Genomic DNA, 19700 nt, shown 5'->3' on the forward strand with positions numbered 1-19700 from the left:
ACATGCTGTAATACCTCTACATAGTCACCATGTTTGCCACAGCACCAAGGCCTGTGAAGAAAAGGCTAAAGAAGTTAAAGATCCTCCTTATAGGCCTTTCCATTGATCGGGAATCTCATGTTAGCAACTAACTGCTCCCTTGCTGTTACATTAAGTGGGGGTCCTTTTTCATCAGGTAATGCAGTTTTCTCTGAAAATTTTCTTCGTCATTCTCAAATAGTTTTTAAAATCCTTAAGACTTTTGTCCCTATGGATCCCTGTGTGAATGTCTCTCTTTGTTGGAGACATGCTTTTGTCTACCTCACCCCTTCCTCCTTCTGCATCATCATTTCAGGTGCCATAAGCTTTCTTTTATATCGATCAAAGGCATGGCTGCCCCATCCAAATTCTCTGCACAATTGTATTTTTGTTGTAAAATGTACCCTTGCTCTCTGCCTCAAGCACCATCCAATGTATTTGGGAGTAATTCCTGTGGTGCACAGAGCAAGCAGTTGTACATATGACAAATCCAGCTTCCAGCAGATGTTTTGAAAGCCTTGGTTTATGTCTAGTCACAGTCATCACGGACACACTTCTCTCTCTGGATTTGAAACGCAGACATCAAACCAACAAACGTTGATTCCAGTGATACCTTGAATGACTAAGTGTACATGGTTTATTGCAAGCTTACCAAATGTTAAAGAGGAACTTCAGTCAAAATAATAAAAAGTGCTTTTTATAATAATTATGCATAAATGATTGTCAGTGTTGCCCATTGTGAAATCTTTCCTCTCCCTGATTTGCATACTGACATTTATCACATGGGGCCATTTTTACTGCTGGCAGGTGATGTCAGTGAAAGTAGCCGCTTCTTGCTTTTTTGGCAGTTGGAAACATGTCATACAGTTGTAGCCCCTTTGAAATGTAAAAAGCAGCATTTGTCACTACAGGTAACCACACAAAATAATCAACTTTTCTCTCAGCCAGAGAGCAGCAACAAACAAGTGTTAAAAAGTCAGCCAGTCTAATGTTAGGTACACACGTTGTTGTTTTTTTTTTTTTACGTTCGATAGATGCGTTCGATTGATCATTTCCGTCATGTCCGATATTACTTTAGATCGTTTTACACCTCGATTTCTCATTGAAGTGAATGGAAATTGATTGAAAAGATTAGAGAATTGAGCAGAAAAAACGTATCGAAAATCAATCGAACGTGAAATCAACCGAAAAAGTGCATCGTGCGTACCTAGCATTAAAGTGAACCTTAAGCCAGAAAAAAAATGAGTTTTACTCACCTGGGGCTTCTACCAGCCCCCTGCAGCAATCCTGTGCCCTCGCAGCCACTCACTAATCCTCTGGTCCCCCGCTGCCAGCTAGTTTCGTTTTTGCCGACAGGCCCGTCAGGACTGGCCACGCGTAGCTTTATCCGCATTCCTGACTGTAATTAGCGCTATTGCGGGCCGCAACGCATACAAAAATATGCGTTGCTGCATATGTATGCGTTCGTAATGCGGCAACGTGTATTTTTGTATGCGTTGCAGCGCGCAATAGCGCTAATTAGTCGAATGCGGAAAAAGCTACGGATGGCCAGTCCTGACGGGCTTGTCGGTAAAAACGAAACTAGCTGGTAGCGGGGGACCAGAGAATTAGTGAGTGGCTGCGAGGGCACAGGACTGCTGCAGGGGGCTGGTAGAAGCCTCAGGTGAGTAAAACTTTTTTTTTTTTTTTTTTTTTTTTTTCCTGACTTGAGTGTCTCTTTAAAAAATGGGGGAAAAAAATCTGCATGGACAGCCAAATGATGTTACGATTCATACTTACTCATGAATCTTTTTTCTGTTCAAGTCCTTATTTAGAGTCTTACACTTGAGAAGGACTTACTCGGCACCCAGTAAATGGAGATAGAAGGCTAGGCCCGCATGTAACAAGGCGAACATGTACAGTTCACTTTCTCACCCCAGACCACTTGTATGGTGCGGATTTGGGACAGCCAAGGGGCATGCAGCCGGCCAAATGGCAGAAAAGCACATGTATACAACTTGGTACAAAAGAGTTAGTCCGGGCACTGTCCCTTTTAAAGGCTTTATTCAGACTACCGCCATGTCCATAATACAAGACACTTCCATACATACAATCTGCAAGATATATCTGATCTGCAATGTCGGGTGGTGGGAAGGACGGTGACCAGGGGATGTAGGAGGGCACTACAGCCGTTTCGCGCAGTCTGAGTAAAGCCTTTAAAGGGACAGTGCCCGGACTATTTCTTTTGTACCAAGCTTATTTAGAGTCTGAAACCTTTTCATGAACTTGTATCCAAATGTCCTATTGGAATGTCCCTCCTTTTGTGCTTTACTCCAATACCTGAAGAAGAAACGTAACGTTTGGAAAGCTTCCAATAAACCATGTATAGTTAGTCATTAAAGAAAATCTGTAACAAAGAAAAGCTCGCCTGGGGGGTACTCACCTCCGGGGGGGAGGGAAGCCTCTGGATCCTATCAAGGCTTCCCATGGCGGCGGTGGCGAAAAAGCTCCGGGAACAGTGGGGAAATATTTACCCTCCCGGCTCCACTGCAGGCGCAGTATCGGCTCTCCACTCGGAGATAGGCGGAAATAGCCGATCGCTGTCGGGAACTCTGCTGTGCAGGCGCAAGTCTTCTGCGCAGTAGAGCGGACCCTACAGAGATCGGCTATTTCCGCCTATCTCCATGCTGAAAGCAGCAACAGCGCCCCCGCTGGAGCCAGGGAAGGTAAATAAATCAAGCCTTGTCAGGCTTGTCGAGCCCTGATTGCGGGACACTTTGGGGGGAGCCAGCGCTGGACTGCCTGCAGCTACAGGGGAAGGGGAAGCCTCATTGGGACCCTGAGGCTTCCCCCTCCCAAGGTGAGTACCCCCCAGGGGAACTTTTTTTTTTATTGTTACAGAGTCTCTTTAAAGTTATCACCGGATCCAATGTTTGGTGTCTGCATTTCTGCTCCTCGACTAACACCGAACCACAATTCACATTTGCTGGATTTGGTTATAAAGGCGGAACCTATCAGAAGATAATTATCGAACAAGAGAAAGGGGTACATTGACAGCTTGTGTTTAATCAATGGTTCTAGTTTTCAGTGTTGGTCGTTACATAGATTGAAATTGACTGTAGTTGTAATATCAATAACCATTAATAGATTAGCTTTCTGCAGTCACTCCTTTTGTCAGATTATAAGAATTGGAATTAGATTTTAACACATGGATGTTTGAATATTTACAGGCAGTTCTCAGTGATAAATGGTTACAGAAAGTTTAGGAATTTGTTACATGTGTCTGTGTGTATAAAGAAGTTATTCTATCATTCAAAGTGAGAATGCCTCTCCTGTATAAACAATCATAACTGAGTGAGGGATCATACTTATGTGACCACTAAAGGCCTCTGTTTATCACAGGGAGGAGCATCCGGTGGCTATAGGGAGAGAACATGCAACAGTGGACAGGTGTCTGCCAGAGTGCATGAAAAAAAGTCACGGCACTCTACTCTTTACAAAATCCTAGCTAACACTGTTTATGCTTCTCTGAGCTGATTAAAAAAAAAAGCCTACAGAGTTGAAAATTCCCCAGGGAATTAGATGGCAGGACTAGAGAGTAAATAAGTGTAAGATAAACCATGCAGGAGAGAAGCGAGGCAGCAGTGAGTGAAATATAGAATCTGCTTGAGCCCGCTGCCCCTCTTCCCCAATGTAGAAATGTGCCCCCTGTGTGCATTTATACGTTACCTGTCCTGTTGCAGCCTCCGCGTGGTATTTCGTATGCGCTACTGACGCATAGCTTCTGACGTCAGCGCATAGCATCTGACATTAGACGTTATGCGCCAGTAGCGTGTACGGAGAGACGCCCGGAGTTTACGGGACACCGCGCTAATGCTGCAACAGGAACAGGTAACGTATAAATGCACACGGGGCACATTTATACATTGCAGCGGGGGGTTTCGTCGTCTTGACGCTCGCTCCGAAATCGCCGCTGTACACCCAACCAACTAACTTTGGCCTGACATCTCACAGCATGCGCGATTGACAAAGCGACAAATTTCTGTCCCGAAATTGGTCGCTTTGTCGGTCGTGCATGCACTTGGCGGCAACAATTTTCATTCAATTCGATTATAGTAATTGAATTGGATGGTCTCCAGGTCACCTGATGTATGAGCATCTTCAGAGTAGTGGCTCATGTCGGCGGCTCACTCTAGCTTACATTTTTCGTTAGTGAAAGAGCTAGGAAGAGAGGAAGGTATCAGAAAGTGCAAATAGGGCAAGTTAAGCCTTACCCACCGGTTAAATTTGTTAACTCTTAGATACACCCCCATTGCCCTTAATAGCCTGAGTTGGGAATAGGAAGCTCAGAAAAGCAGGATACATTACAGCTGCACACTTAGGTAAGCAGCTTAAAGCACATGTTGTTATATAGGTGGTATTCAGAAAGCCAATTACTAATAAGGGCGTTTTTCTCACGCCATCCTCTCTTCTTGGCTTATACTGCAGCCAGAAATGTTCGCTAGAGTGAGGCAGGAATAACCGTACTTATTTTCCACTTGCAGATCAGATAAGAAGGAAACACAAGGGAAAGCTCATTGTCATTCTGCTGCTGGAGTACAAACTCCGATACTGTACATTATGTACAGATATATTGCCTGATCAATGGTTTTTGACTGGAGAAAGGACTATATGTGCAATTCTATTTGGCACTAGCGATACAAGTATATGTTACGGCCAAAACCCGAAGTCTGGCCACTTCAGGATCTGGCCGGCCAATGTTAGAAGTAGCCGACTACTGCGGCCAATACAGGAAATGTTTCTGAATAACCGTGCATTATTAGACTTCGGCTGTCCAGAACGCAACCTGACCAGAGTTGGCTGGCCAAGTACCAAAAATCAGTGCAGCGGCTGCAATGTGGGTGTCTAGCATCCCCAGTCTCCTCTAACCTCTCCACGCTGCGTCCCGATGGCGAAATAGAAGGGACAGCCCCCCTCCCCAAGCGGCGGGCTTGTGTATGTGTCCTCTCCAGATTCATATAGCATCCCCATGTGTTGGCGAGATTTGCTGCCCTATGAAGTAGAAATAGGGCAATGAATACCGGCAAAGCATGTGGCTGCAATAAGAAGCATGGAAGAGCGCACACTTACACAGGCGTGCTGCTGGGAGGGGCTGCCCCATCTATTTCACCGATGCTGTGAGAGGACGCGGCAGTCGGAAGTTGAGACGCAGGTATGGAGCGATTAGAGGAGCCGGGGGATTTCAGACACCGCTGCTGCTGCACTTCATTGATTTTCGTGGCTTGGCCGTCCAGCTCTGGTCAGGTCATATTCTGGCCAGCCTGAAATGATTGGCTTTTTTGGGGTATTGGCCAGCCAGATCCTGAAGTGGCCAACTTTATCTTCTGGCTGTAACATTTATACATAGTCGTAGATCAGTTATTTTAGAATTGTCCTTTATCACTTACAAACTGCTTTGAGTCTTAACCCTTACAGTAAGAAAAGGAACACAGCCTAGTTCCATGTAGGCTTAGGACTGAACATACATGTTTATCTAATAGTGTTCATTCAGATTCTGAAACCACAAGTTGTTTAATGTAAATTATAGGCATTACTTTTGGCACTGCATTTTCAAATTGCTTGCCTGTAGCATTACACCTGTCTGGAAGCTTTACATGGGGTCTGGAAATCCCACTTCCTGTATCTACAACAATCTGAACTAGCTTAGTGGGTGTCGCAAGCTAGTTCCTCTCCTGTGCATAACACTGAATGCTTCACCATTGTCACTGTTGCCATCACCGTCGGTTACGGTTTTTACTGTAACGCTTGGAAATAGTCTGACCTTTAGTACACTTCCTACTTTAAGAGTCTAGGTCACTCCTGATTGACTTGTTCACCAGCTAAATCTACAGAGGGTAGGACACAAGCTGCAGCATTGTAGTCCATGAAAACCACCTTATCTGAGATCATGTACTGATGTATGTTACAAATCAAATGCATACATTCATGTTGACTTGCATATGGTGGCATCCTTGTTTTGTTGATTGGGTATAATATGGCTGTCTTTCTTTCAGGACAACGTCTGACATGTCCAAAAAGTTCTGTCCCAACTGTGGCAATATGACCCTGAAGAAGGTGGCGGTGTCTGTGAATGAGGATGGTGGTCTGCATGTGCACTTCTCCCGCAACCCCAAAGTCCTGAACACCCGAGGCATGAGGGTAAGCGGTCACAGTCACTCAGCTGCTTCTATAGAGTTAACCAAAGAATCAGGGCTGTGGAGTAATTTGGGTACCTGGAGTTGGGGTTTCATAACTGAGGTGTTGGAGTCTGATCATTTTTGTACCGACTCCACGGCCTTGCAAAGAATATCTCCACACTATGAAATGGGTGTGCTATGGCTTATATAACTATTTTATACTAACCCACCCGGTGGCAGTATATCTATGCCCTGCAGGACTTCATCTAAAGTCCCAGGGACGTAGATATTCATCTGCCATCGTGCGTGCTCCCACACATGTTCTCGTCGCTGCCAGTTAGTACGCTAACTGGCAGTTGGCTGATGGTGTAATGGTTAAGGGCTCTGCCTCTGACACAGGAGACCAGGGTTCGAATCTTGGCTCTGCCTGTTCAGTAAGCCAGCACTAATCAGTAGGAGACCTTTGGCAAGTCTCCCTTACACTGCTACTGCCAATAGAGCGCGCCCTAGTGGCTGCTGCTCTGCTCTGGCGTTTTGAGTCTGCAAGGAGAAAAGCGCAATATAAATGTTATTTGTCTTGTGCCTGCCTGTGATCAATGAGATGCCAGTGGTCATTGACAAAAATGAAAGTAAAGCATACACACAGTAATCCCTCTGTTCCAGTACACAGGAGGAATAAAAATGGGGAGACATCTAGTGGCCAAATAGTAAAATTACACTTACATACATTACAATAAATATCTAAAATACCCCATTAATTAACCCCTTACCTCCCCTCCCATAGTTAACAAAATAATAAAATGTTATAATAAAAAAAAGTTTAAAAAAAAAAACGTAAATAGTTAACTTAGGAACTCAATTTTTTATGCATGTTATGAGGGTATATTACTGTTATTTTTGCAAATATAAGCTTGTAATTATCGTATTTGCTGCGATATATGATGCTCAGGAATATGACACACCTAGATGTAGAGGGCAAAAACCAGAGACAAAAAAATACTGGTCCATGTTCCAGGAGCGTCTTTTACATGTTTTCCCCCAAATGGTATCCCCCGGTCTCCCCTGTGTCATCCTGTGGGCCTGCATGTGTCCTCCATTCCTTGCCTTTGCCGTTTAAAGAGACACTGAAGCGAAAAAAAAATGATGATATTATGATTTGTATATGTAGTACAGCTAAGAAATAAAACATTAAGATCAGAAACATCAGTGTAATTGTTTCCAGTACAGGAAGAGTTGAGAAACTCCAGTTGTTATCTCTATGCAAACAAGCCATTAAGCTCTCCGACTAAGTTAGTCGTGGAGAGGGCTGTTATCTGACTTTTATTATCTCAACTGTTCCTGGATTATTTACTTTTCCTCTGCTAGAGGAGAGGTCATTACTTCAGACTGCTCTGAAAGACTCATTTTGAATGCTGAGTGTTGTGTAATGTGCACATATTATAGAATGATGCAATGTTAGAAAAAACACTATATACCTGAAAATAAAAGTATGAGAATATTTTCTTTGCTGCTAATCTTCTAGTAATTATTCATAGTGCACAACCAATTCACTATATTATATTTTTTTTTTCCGCTTCAGTGTCTCTTTAAGACGCAGGTTCTTTTTCTCCCCTTTTTTTTATGGAGAAAGTGCGTACGGTAGTGACTGAAGCAATTTAAACAATACACTTTTGTTTCCAAATAAAATATTGTCGCCATACATTGTACTGGACTCGAGACACCATTTTAAACCAGGACAAATGGATGAATAAAATGTGTGGATTTTATCCACAGTAACGCGTTTTATTTTAAAATAAATAGAGAAATTTACTCTGTTTTCTTCCTTATTCTTCCCATTAAAATGTATTTAGAATAAAATAATTCTTAGCAAGATGTACCACCCAAAGAAAGCCAAACTAGTGGTGGTAAAGATATAACTAGTTTCCCATTTTGTTGTGAGAAGTAGTGATAAAGTTATTGGTGAATGAAAGGTAGGAGTGCTGAAATGTAAAAATTGCACTGGTCTATAAAGGGACCCCCCCCCTTAGTGGTTAACTAGATAATAGAAGAACAATAAATAATTTTGCCACTGAAAAAACAGCACCACTCAAGTATATTAGTATAAGGCCCAGTGCACACCGAGCAGTTTTTGGAGCGATCCGCCGGCCGCATCCGCCTGGAAAAATGCTTGGCTAATGTATTGCAATGGGATGGTGCACACCGGCGGTTTGAGGTTTTTGCCAAGCTGCTAAAAAACCTCAAACTGCCGGTGTGCACCACACATTGAGATACAATAGCCAAGCGATTTCACTGGCTGATGCGGCTGGTGGATCGCATACAAAATCCGCTTGGTGTGCACCCGGCCAAATATCTGCTATCTGCTCTCTGCTCCCAAAACCGCTAGCGTTTTGACGATCTGCTAGCGGTTTTGGTGTGCACTGGGCCTAAGAAAGAAACAGTAGTAGGCAGCACCCAACCATCCAAGTGTGAAAAGCTCTGGTCGTTGACCCACTGCCTCTAGGAACAGCAATGAAAATGCAAAGTTCCACATAATGCCGCTTTGTCCAATCTCTTGCAAAAATATGCTCTCACCAATGTGTAGGGGCTGATTTACCACAGATCAGCTAAATACGCTTTTCATCCAACTCCATATCTGCCCTCCTCATACTGGCATCTCCGCTTCAGTTGCACTTGTTCCTCAAAGAGAAGAGAAGGCCAATGTACATAGCATAAATCTGTTATGGTCCACAGTGCTTCCAAACTCTATGTAGTGCAAAGTGAGTACACCTCCATACAGTGGCAACAAACTCCACACCTTGTGACCGTGCCTACAACTGCCACCAGACCAACAGATACCCCTAACCGCTCACCAGATATTTTGCTGACCTCACAGGGACCAGCAATCAGCGCTTTTGGTGTCAGTTTTGGAGCTTTCCGTTGGATGCTATTGTGATACCTGCAGAGCTGATATATAACTCACATAGCGTAATAACGTTTTTATTCCATCATAAAAGATTAAAAGTTACACTCACATTTGATAAAATAGTATGCGCATATCATAAAATTCCCTTGGACGTCCTCACCGCCGCTCAGTAAGCGTCTTCCTGTCTGCCGCTTAAAGCCACGCCCTACCGGTTTCGTCAGAATGACTCATCAGGGGCTTGTTGGTAAGCGGCCCCTCTGTGGTAAATCAGCCCCTACACATTGGTGAGAGCATATTTTTGCAAGAGATTGGACAAAGCGGCATTATGTGGAACTGTGTGTGATCAACCTGTGGGTATATGACTGTGGGGAGTGAGCGCTGTACAGACATCACGTGGAACATTAGAAAGAGGGGAATTGCTATCCCCACTGTATAGCGATCCATCCAACAGTGTGGAGACAATATATATAAAATTTAAGGAGTGGACATTGTGACAATTTGAGGAGCGCCCATACCACCCCCTTGATACAAATGAAAATGCAAAGCGAAGGGACTGATGCTTCCTTTAAAGTACATCTGAACTGAGAGGCATATGGAGGCTGCCATATTTATTTCCTTTTGAACAATACCAATTGCCCGGCAGTCCTGCTGATCTCTGGCTGCAGTAGTTTCTAAATCTCACTCCTGTAACAAGCCTGAATTAGCTGTTTGTATGCAGCTAATTCAGTCAGAAGCATCTGACCTGCATGCTTGTTGAGTGTTTATAGCTAAGGGTATTAAGCTATGTATACACACCTGGTCATTTGATACATCCGACAGGCAACAGATTTGATCGTATCAGGCAACCGTCAAGTGCAAAAGATAGCCAAACAATAACGAGCAACTGAAATCACGCATTTTGCCCGATGCATCAGGCAGATCACATATCAAGATGGTTTTTGCAGTATTGGTGTACGGACAACCTTGTTGCAAAGTTTTATCCTTTATCTTTGCCACTGGAAACGTGATTTCCAGCACATTGGTTGTTTGTGTGCAACAACTTTTTTAAAGGTCACACGAGGTGACATGAGATAGACATGTATATGTACAGTGCCACGCACACATATAATTAGGCTATATTCCTTTTTTACTGCCTCTGCCTGAAAGAGTAAAATATCAGGTATGCAAGTGATAGTTTCTGTCCAGGTCGGGACCGGGTCGGACTATATGTAACACTCACTGATTAAGAATTAGTCATAAACTATGTATGTAACACATTCCTGGCAGAAAATGGCTTCTGAGAGCAGAAAAGAGATAAATAGATTTTAGCTCTGGCATACTTCAATGAATGTGTCATTGAGAAGAGGCCATGAAACAGTAAAAACTCCCATGCGGTGTCCAAAATACACAGGCAGGCCACAGAGTCTAGTGTCAGGACCACTATCACGAATATCTTGAAATACATGTATACACATACATATAAGAAGTACATTTTTTCCAGAGTAAAATGAGCCTTAAAATACTTTTCTCCTATGTTGCTGTCACCTCCAGTAGGTAGTAGAAATCTGACAGAACTGACAGGTTTTGGACTAGGCCATCTCCCCATGGGTGATTCTCAGGGTTTTCTTTATTCTCAAAAGTGAATGGCAGTTGCACTGTCCAACTGCCCAAAAAGTGAGCAGGGAGGCTGGTGAGCATCTTTCTATATAACTCCTTTTCAGGGAGTTTCTTTATAAAGAATAAAGGCCATGCTGAGAATCCCCCATGAAGAGATGAAGAGTCCAAAACCAGCACTGTCATATCTAGTTTTCTTTATAAATACATGAGCATAACATAGATCATATTTCAGCAGCTTCTGCAGAGGGGTGAGGTGATTTAACTGCTATTTCCCTTCTCAGCTTCGTGTCACACTGAACTGCCCTCAGCCAATCAGGAGTGTGGAAGGGGAGAATAACAAGCTTCCCTCTCCCCAGCAATGTACAAGAAAAGAGCCAGGCTGACTGAGACAAGATTCATTACCACAGACACATTTATGATTATATTCGAATGCTTGCAATGCAGTCTCAGGATGTAGACTACATAATAAACACAGAGCAGTGGGTAAATGGAATTTGATTTTATGGCTGTCAATCATTCTTTAAAGAGACCCTGTAACATTAAAAAGGGCCCCTGCTGGGTACTTACCTCAGGAGGGGGAAGCTTCTGGATCCTATCGAGTCTTCCCTGTCCTCCTCCGTCCCACAGTGGTCCTGCTGGGCCCCTCCGAAGCCACAGCCGACAATTTGCACCTTGCTGTGGTGCAAGCTTAGTAGTGCCTCCAAAATGTACCTTCCCCGGCTCCAGCGCAGGAGCGGCTCTTGGCTCGGGATCACTCTGCTGCTCAGGCGACTTGCACCTGCATAGTAGAGCGGACCCAACTGGTATTGGCTATTTCCGCCTGATCCCGAGCCAAGAGCCACTACTACTAAATATTTACATGGCCACCATTCGGAGGGGCCCAGCAAGACCACTGTGGGACGAAGGGGGAAACCTAGACAGGATCCCAGAGGCTTCCCCCCTCCCAAGGTAAGTACCTCCCAGGGGCACTTTGTTACAGGTTTTCTTTAAAGAGACTCTGTAACAAAAAAAAATCCCCTGGGTGGTGCTTACCTCGGGAGGGGGAAGCCTCAGGGTCCCAATGACTCTACCCCCCCACCCCCCATCCCTGTAGCTGCAGGCAGTCCAGCGCTGGCTCCCTGACGAGCCTGATAAGCGCTGATTTATTTACCTTGCCTTGATCCAGCGCAGTAGCAGCTCTTCCTTCAGGTAAGGCGGAAATAGCCGAACCCCATCGTATCCGCACTATTATGCAGGCTGAAGAGGACTCGCGCCTGCGCAGTAGAGCGGATTGATCGGGTTCGACTATTTCCGCCTTATCCCAAAGGGAGATCCGCTAGTACACCTGCGCTGGATCCCGGAAGGTAAATATTTATATCGCTGCACTTCGGGGGCTGCAGAACGGAGGGACAGAGAAGAACGGGGGAAGCCTTGTTAGGATCCAGTGGCTTCCCTTTCACGAGGGAAGTACCCCCAGGGGACGTTTTCCTCATTACAGGTTTTTTTTTTAAAGAGACTCCGTAACAAGAATTGCATCCTGTTTTTTATCATCCTACAAGTTCCAAAAGCTATCCTAATGTGCTCTGGCTTACTGCAGCACGTTCTACTATCACCATCTCTGTAATAAATCAACTTATCTCTCTCTTGTCAGACTTGTCAGCCTGTGTCTGGAAGGCTGCCAAGTTCTTCAGTGTTGTGGTTCTGTGATGCATCTCCCCCCTCCAGGACCCTCTCTGCACTATTTAGATTAGGGCAGCTTCTCTCTTCTCTCTTATCTTTTACAAGCTGGATAAATCCTCCTCTGAGCTGGCTGGGCTTTCACATACGGAGGAATTACATACAGGCAGAGCTGTCTGCACTCTGCAGGAAGAAACAGCCTGACACTTCAGTGGATGAGAGCTGCAGGGGGAAAGAAACACACAAATGATCTCTTGAGATTCAAAAGGAAGGGTGTATACAGCCTACTTGTGTATGGATGTATTTTCTATGTGTGGACATACTGTACATCAACCTACTTCCTGTTTTGGTGGCCATTTTGTTTGTTTATAAACAAACTTTTTAAAACTGTTTTTAACCACTTTGAATGCGGCGGGGAGCAGCGAAATTGTGACAGAGGGTAATAGGAGATGTCCCCTAACGCACTGGTATGTTTACTTTTGTGCGATTTTAACAATACAGATTCTCTTTAAGGTGCTGCGATCCCTTGTAATGCGTTTTGTGGTGGTATACCTCACCTGCTATGATTCCTCTTTTGGCTGAAGCTGTGTGACAAGTGATGGGGCTACATTATGTCCTCATGGCCCACCAACAGTACATGTTTTGTATAAATCCCAGGGGTAGATGATCAGCTCTGCTGAGATACTAATTACCTCACCTGTGCATGTTTGTGGTTTTCTGCAAAACCTGTACTGTTGATGGGCCTTGAGGACAGGGTTGGGGAACTGTGGGCTACAAGACTGGTGTTGTGGAGTCTTCTGATCTTTGTATGTGTTTTCTCTACAGTATTCCTTGCCGGCCCCACAAGGAGGGAAACACGCAAACAACCCGCTGTTAGTTGGTGATCAGAGCTTCCCCCAACAGCGTCTCTCCAGGAAGGCTAAAGCCAAAACTGATGTCTTCAACCCAGATTATATCGCCGGCACCTCGCCATTTGTAGAGAACGACATCTACAGCCGAGCCGCCAACCTGAACATCAGAGACTCTGCGCTGGGCGCCGGCCGCAGGCGGGTGAACCCCAATGCTTCCAGGAAGAAGGGGGTGAAGAAGAGATGAGCCGAGTCTGGATTTCCATATTTATTTACATTGTGCCTTCAGGCATAATTCCTGAAGGGGACATTGTAGTTGTAGTGAAATAGGGAAGATTGTTACCAGCGTTATTTTCTGACAAGAAAGTCCTGGCCCCGCCCACTGACCACCCACTGACTCCTCCCACTTACAAATCCTTCTCCCCTCCAGTGCGTCCGGAGTTCTCCTGTAATGTCTACTATTTCTCATGCTTGTGGGGGAACCTGACTGGGAGGGGAGGAAGCAGGTGGCAGATAATTTCCCACTGCAGCAGGTGGCTACAGAAATGTGGCTTTGTACACTCACCTTACAGCACTGGAGTCCCAGTTCCACAACCAACCCTGCACAGAAGTTGTTTGCCCCCTCCATGTTTTGCATGGCTTTCCTCTGCTTTCCTTCCACATCCCAAATACATATTGGATCCCACACAAATTGTGGCCCTAATTCTTAACACCCCCCTAAGGGACAAGAAATTATATGAACTGATTGATGTCCTCTGCAAAAACATATTGGTGTTCTGTAAATGTAAAGCAATAATTCAGATCTAATGATGTAAGAAGTACCAGCAGTGACTCCAGTCTTTGACCAATGCAGGCTGTGTGACACCAGTTAGTGAGAGTGAAGGATGCAGGCAGTGTGACACCAGTTAGTGACAGTGCAGGATGCAGGCAGTGTGACACTAGTTAGTGACAGTGCAGGATGCAGGCAGTGTGACACCAGTTAATGACAGTGAAGGATGCAGGCAGTGTGACACCAGTCAGTAATAGTGCAGGCAGTGTGATACCAGTCAGTGACTGTGCAGGATGCAGGCAGTGTGACACCAGTCAGTGACTGTGCAGGATGCAGACAGTGTGACACCCGTCAGTGCAGAATGCAGGCTCTGTGACACCGAGCAGTGACAGTGCAGGATGCAGGCAGCATGACACCAGTCAGTGGCTTGTCACACATAACTCAGCTGTGATAACCTGCAGCCACCAGACAGTCGGGTCATAGGCTGTGTTGGCTCTACCCGACCTGAAACAGATCAGTGTTGTTGCAGTTTTGACTTCCTTTCAGTACATCCCACAGTGAGATAACTGACCTCATTAGATGACAGATTACAGGGTAATCAGCCTCAAAACCTAATAGCATGGCCTATTACATGAAATAGTTGTAGTTAAATACTGCAGAAGGGGTGCAAACATTTCCTTTGTGATGCTCTTAACATCCCACAGCTGCTGAAAGTGCAGGTCAGACAACCCCTCTTCCCCCTCTATAAATGTGCTTTTGTTTATATGCATCCTCTTACCAGGGGGAGGAGCCTGAGCTGTCCTTGCTTCACTTCACTCACCCTGGAACATGAAGTAGGTGGAGCAAATGCCGCCCACAGGTCATTGAGGACACTCCCAGCCTGCTGGTGTCATGTAGGTTAAAAAACGGGGACACCAATCAAGCACATGACTAACATTTTGAAGTCTGTATTAAGGGTACCCGACTGTTGTATCAGGAAATGTGGTTTATTTAGCTTGTGTGGGTGATGTACAGCAGTGTTTCTCAACATTTTATTGGTATGTACCCCTTTTAAAACCCTGTACTCCCCAAGTACCCCCTAGCATAGTAAACATTATCACAGGTACCCCTTGACAAATATATATTTAATTATAGTACATGATGATTGGTTGTAAACCATTTCCAAGCATTTACTATTGCTTTTAATTAGCTAAAATACTAATTTGGTGTTTAAATAAGATTTAGCATTTTCTAAAAAACTCTAAATTTGTTATTCTTGGTTAAGTATATCAAGCCTGAGTACCCCCTGGAACCATCAGAAGTACCCCTTGGGGTACGCATACCACACGTTGAGAACCTAGGATGTACAGCATCCCTTGGAAGGCTGTCCAGACACTTGCTTTTAAAGACTGCTTAAAATATATATTTGTTCTTGAAACTGATGTGTCAAGAAGTGTGATTAATTGAACTTCTGGAAGGTACTTTTACACCCCACGCTGTTTAATGACAATAGGATGGGCTCTGCCTGTGTCTTCAGAGGAGGGTCAGCCTAATACAACCACTAGTAGGGCCAGGGCCGGATTTACACCACAGGAGCCGGTAGCACAGAGGTTCTGGCGCCCTGAACGAAGCCCCTCATTGCAGGCCACACCCCCAATTCCCATCCATTCTGTCTTTATAGCAAGTTCCATTGAACAGGGATGTGCAACTCGCTCACATGTAGGGCCACAGTCTGAAACCTGGTCTTAGTTATGGGCCACATGGTTGATTGGAATTTATCTAGGGGTGGTAAAAATGTTAGCTGCAATACCTGAATATGGCCCCTGCACTGGTGTGTACCTCTGGGTGGGGAGGCAGGGTGCTGACATCTGCAGTAAAAGAAAGGTGGCAATGGAGAGCAGCAACCTGTGCTGTATACTGTATTCCACACATCTGCTCACAGCAAACCAGAAATTACATGTGTATTGTGGCATTCCCAGGCCAGTGGAGGGGGTAGCAGCTCCAAACTGTTAACTGTCTTGCTTAAAGGGAACCAGAGAGGTTGGGGGGAAGCTTTAATACATACCTGGGGCTTCCTCCAGCCCCATAGGCACGGATCGCTCCCACGCCGCCGTCCTCTGCTGCCTGGATCCGCTGGTACCGGGTCCCGTCATTGCCGCTAGTCGGCCGGCGGACGCGGCCGATTCGCCGCATCACACGGAGCTCCTTCTATACAAGTACGCATGAGGCTGCCTGCTGTGCAGCCGCATGCGTACATGTATGGAGGGAGCCCCTGTGATGCGGACAATTGGCCGCGTCCGCCGGAAGTGACGGGCCCGGTAATGGCGGTTCCAGGAAGCGGAGGATGGCGGCGTGGGAGCGATCCAGGCTTATGGGGCTGGAAGAAGCCCCAGGTATGTATAAAGGCTTGTTCTTTTTTTTTCAGCCCGTTCCTCTCTGGTTCCCTTTAAAAAGAATGCTTGCTTGCAGTTTATGGCGGTATGGGTGAAGATGGCAAAGGCGCCATGCTTTTAAAGTGGATCCGAGATAAACTTTTACTCATTGCATAATTGTGTTCCTTACATATAGTTTATAGGGCATTGTTCAAGCCAAATACTTTTTTTTGTGTTTTAATACTCTAATTCCCTATAAACTAAACAAGCCTTGCCCACAGCTCATAGTACCTTGGCACTCCATGTAGCTCACTCTGGGCAGGGGGAGGAGGTTACTAGCCAGAGATTACAGAGGCAGAGGGGAGTGAGCTCAGGGGTGGAGATGCAGAGCAGCTTGCCTGTGTATAATGTGACAAACAAAACCTGTCTGTCCTCGTATCACAAGAATAAATAAACATGAAACCGTTGAAGCTGTTTGCAGCTAGATTTGCTGTGTAAACTATCTAAACTTTAGATAAGATATATAGACAAGTTACTTGTCATAGTTCGTTTTTCACTTTGGATCCACTTTAAATACGTACTGCGAATGTGTACAAACAGTAGACCTATACGACAAATCACAGTAAAGGTGCCCATACACTCGTCAGATTGGCAGCAGATAGATAAGAAATGCATCTGATGATCTATCTGATGCGTTTTTAGAACATTTTTTTACCAGGATAGAATTCCAATAGATTTCAGTTTGAAATCTATTGAAATTCGATCTGATGGCATTTTTTTGCCATCAGATTTCCATTAAGGCCAATGGAAACTGATAAGCAATCTCATCAGATCGACCTAAATTTTCCACCCTGCCAGTTCGATGGAAATCCATCGAAATCGGCCATCGATCGGTCGTTTGGCCAACCGATTTGCAATCGATCGGGATCGATCGGTCGGCCAGAAAATCGGCTGAGTGTATGGGCCCCTTAAGAGATGGGGGAGGGTGCCATGTATTTAAAGATTTAAAAAAATTTAAGGATGAGCACTGTCATTTAACCACTACAGTCTATCTGGACGGATATATCCGTCCAGATAGACTGCACAGCTGCTGTGGGGCCGCGCGCGTTCCCGCCACCTTTCGCTGCCCCTGAGATCAATGAATGGGAATACAGATCCCATTCATTGATCTATGTCCCCCTAAGAAAAACCGACGGCTTTTTCAGGAAAGCCGTGATTTTCCTATGTCCCAAGTCACCCCAAATCAAAAACTCACTGTGGCCATCTTGTGGCCAAATAGTAAAACTACATCTACATAATTTTTTTTTTAAATATACACAATAAATTTCATTTAAAATCCCCTGTTTACCTCCCCACTCCGAAAAACCCCAAATAAAATGTTTAATTAAAAAAAATTACAATAAAAAAAAAAAAACAGATACCTAAGGGTCTGAACTTTTTTAATATGCAAGTCAAGCGAGTGTATTTCTATACTTTTTTTAAATTATAAGCTTGTAAATAGTGATGGACGCAAATTTAAAAAAATGCACGTTTATTTCCAAATAAAATATTGGCGCCATACATTGTGATAGGGACATAATGTAAATGGTGTAATAACCAGGACAAATGGGCAAATAAAATATGTGGGTTTTAATTATGGTAGCATGTAGTATTTTAAAGCTATATTGGCTGAAAACTGAGAAATAAGGATTTTTTTCCATTTTTTTTCCTTAATATTCCCGTTAAAATGCATTCAGAAAAAAATAATTCTTATCAAAATGTACCATCCAAAGAAAGCCTAATTGGTGGTGGAAAAAACAAGCTATAGATCAATTAATTGTGATAAAGTTATTGGCGAATGAATGGTAGGTGAACGTTGCTCGGATGCATAAGGTAAAAACCACACTGTAGGCTGAAGTGGTTAAATATTTTATCACTCCAGAAAATTAATGGAAAAAGATAGAATTGTACACAAATTATGTGCGTGTACATACATCTGCAGCAGCCTGCTGTCTCCATGGAAATGTCACAGACTGGGTGTTGGGGGAGGGAGCGGTCAGTGTGGGTGCTGGGTGGTTGGTAGAAGTCGGTGCTGTGGGAGGAAGACGTCAATGTGGGTGCTGGGGGAGGGAGAGGTCAGTGCAGGTGCTGGAGGGAGCAGTTAATGCAGGTGTTGGGAGCAAGAGGTCTGGGGAGGGAGTGGTCAGTGTGGGTGTTGGGAGGGAGTGGTCAGTGCGGGTGTTGGGAGGGGGAGGAATTGGTCAGTGCAGGTGTTGGGAGGGAGAGGTCTGGGGAAGGAAGAGGTCAGTGTTTGGGGAGGGAGCGGTCAGTGCGGGTGTTCTGGGAGAGAGGTCTGTGCAGCTTTCGATGGGTGGTGGGGTGGAGCTTTTACATGGCCGTGAGGGAAAGTAACTTTCAAGCCCCCCTCCTGTGTTCCCCTAGCCTCCATAACTATGTACAATGCAGAGCATGGGTGTAGCGTCAACAATTGCGTGTTCTCTCACCTGCTCTGTCTGAGCTCCACCGATGTATTCTGCCACTGTTTACTTGCTCACTAGAGGGAGTGAGTTGTGACAGGTGGATACATGGTGCCCAGCCAGAGCAGGTGAGATAACAGCACAGAAAAGAACCTTATCAGTGCCAAGGGAATTAAACAAGTGATCGCTGCTGAGAATAGACAATGTCCAAAGTCCACAAAATACTACTTATAGAAATCAGCACAGATCTCAAATGGTCAGTATGACATATAATACAGTCTATAGTACTTCACCACAGTGGTATTCAGGCCTAATACAATCTTGTGGCTACCATCACCCAGATGAACGAGAGGCGCTTACCAGCTGTCAACAAACCACATTATAAGGTTGTATATTGTGCATGCAATGGTGGAAGGCCTGGACCACTGTTTCCAGGAACTACAATCGTCCTCCACTCTCTCAGTCCAAGTAGGTGTGGTATTCAAAGTGTCACCATAAGAGATAAACGGCAGCTCTAAGTGTAACACGCGTACATTTTGTTCGGGGGTCCCAGTTTCTGGATGCAACAGAAGAGGAGAGGGATCAGCACTGCAGAGATAAGTTTATTATCCAAAACGTGAGGCACAATTCAATACAATACGTATGCAACAGCTATACTTGTGAAGACATACCAGTGCTGCGAGACGTGGTTGGTGCGGTGGGTGCTGGGCACTGAACGCCTAACGCCTTTACTGGTATGTCTTCACAAGTATAGCTGTTGCATACGTATTGTATTGAATTGTGCCTCACTTTTTGGATAATAAACGTATCTCTGCAGTGCCGATCCCTCTCCTCTTCTGTTGCATGTATGTACTCCCTTCAGGACCAAAGCATGCGGCATACATCCAAGCGAGCGAGCTGTGTTCATTCTGCCCACCCCATGTGTCACCGGCTATCTTTTACTGCAGTG

The 19700-nt window shown here is 44.9% G+C and overlaps 1 protein-coding gene across 1 annotated transcript in view; it reads left to right on the forward strand.

Moving 5' to 3' along the window:
• Nucleotides 1-15361, forward strand: part of NOB1 (NIN1 (RPN12) binding protein 1 homolog) — a 99021-nt gene extending 83660 nt beyond the window's left edge. The window contains exons 8-9 of the mRNA XM_068261157.1: nucleotides 6051-6195; nucleotides 13153-15361. Coding sequence (XP_068117258.1) covers nucleotides 6051-6195; nucleotides 13153-13422 — 415 coding nt within the window. The 3' untranslated portion in view covers nucleotides 13423-15361. The remainder of the gene's footprint in view (nucleotides 1-6050; nucleotides 6196-13152) is intronic.
• The last annotated feature ends 4339 nt before the right edge of the window (nucleotides 15362-19700 follow it).

This window comes from Hyperolius riggenbachi, chromosome 11 (assembly GCF_040937935.1).
Source record: "Hyperolius riggenbachi isolate aHypRig1 chromosome 11, aHypRig1.pri, whole genome shotgun sequence".
Classification (NCBI taxonomy): Eukaryota; Metazoa; Chordata; class Amphibia; order Anura; family Hyperoliidae; genus Hyperolius; species Hyperolius riggenbachi.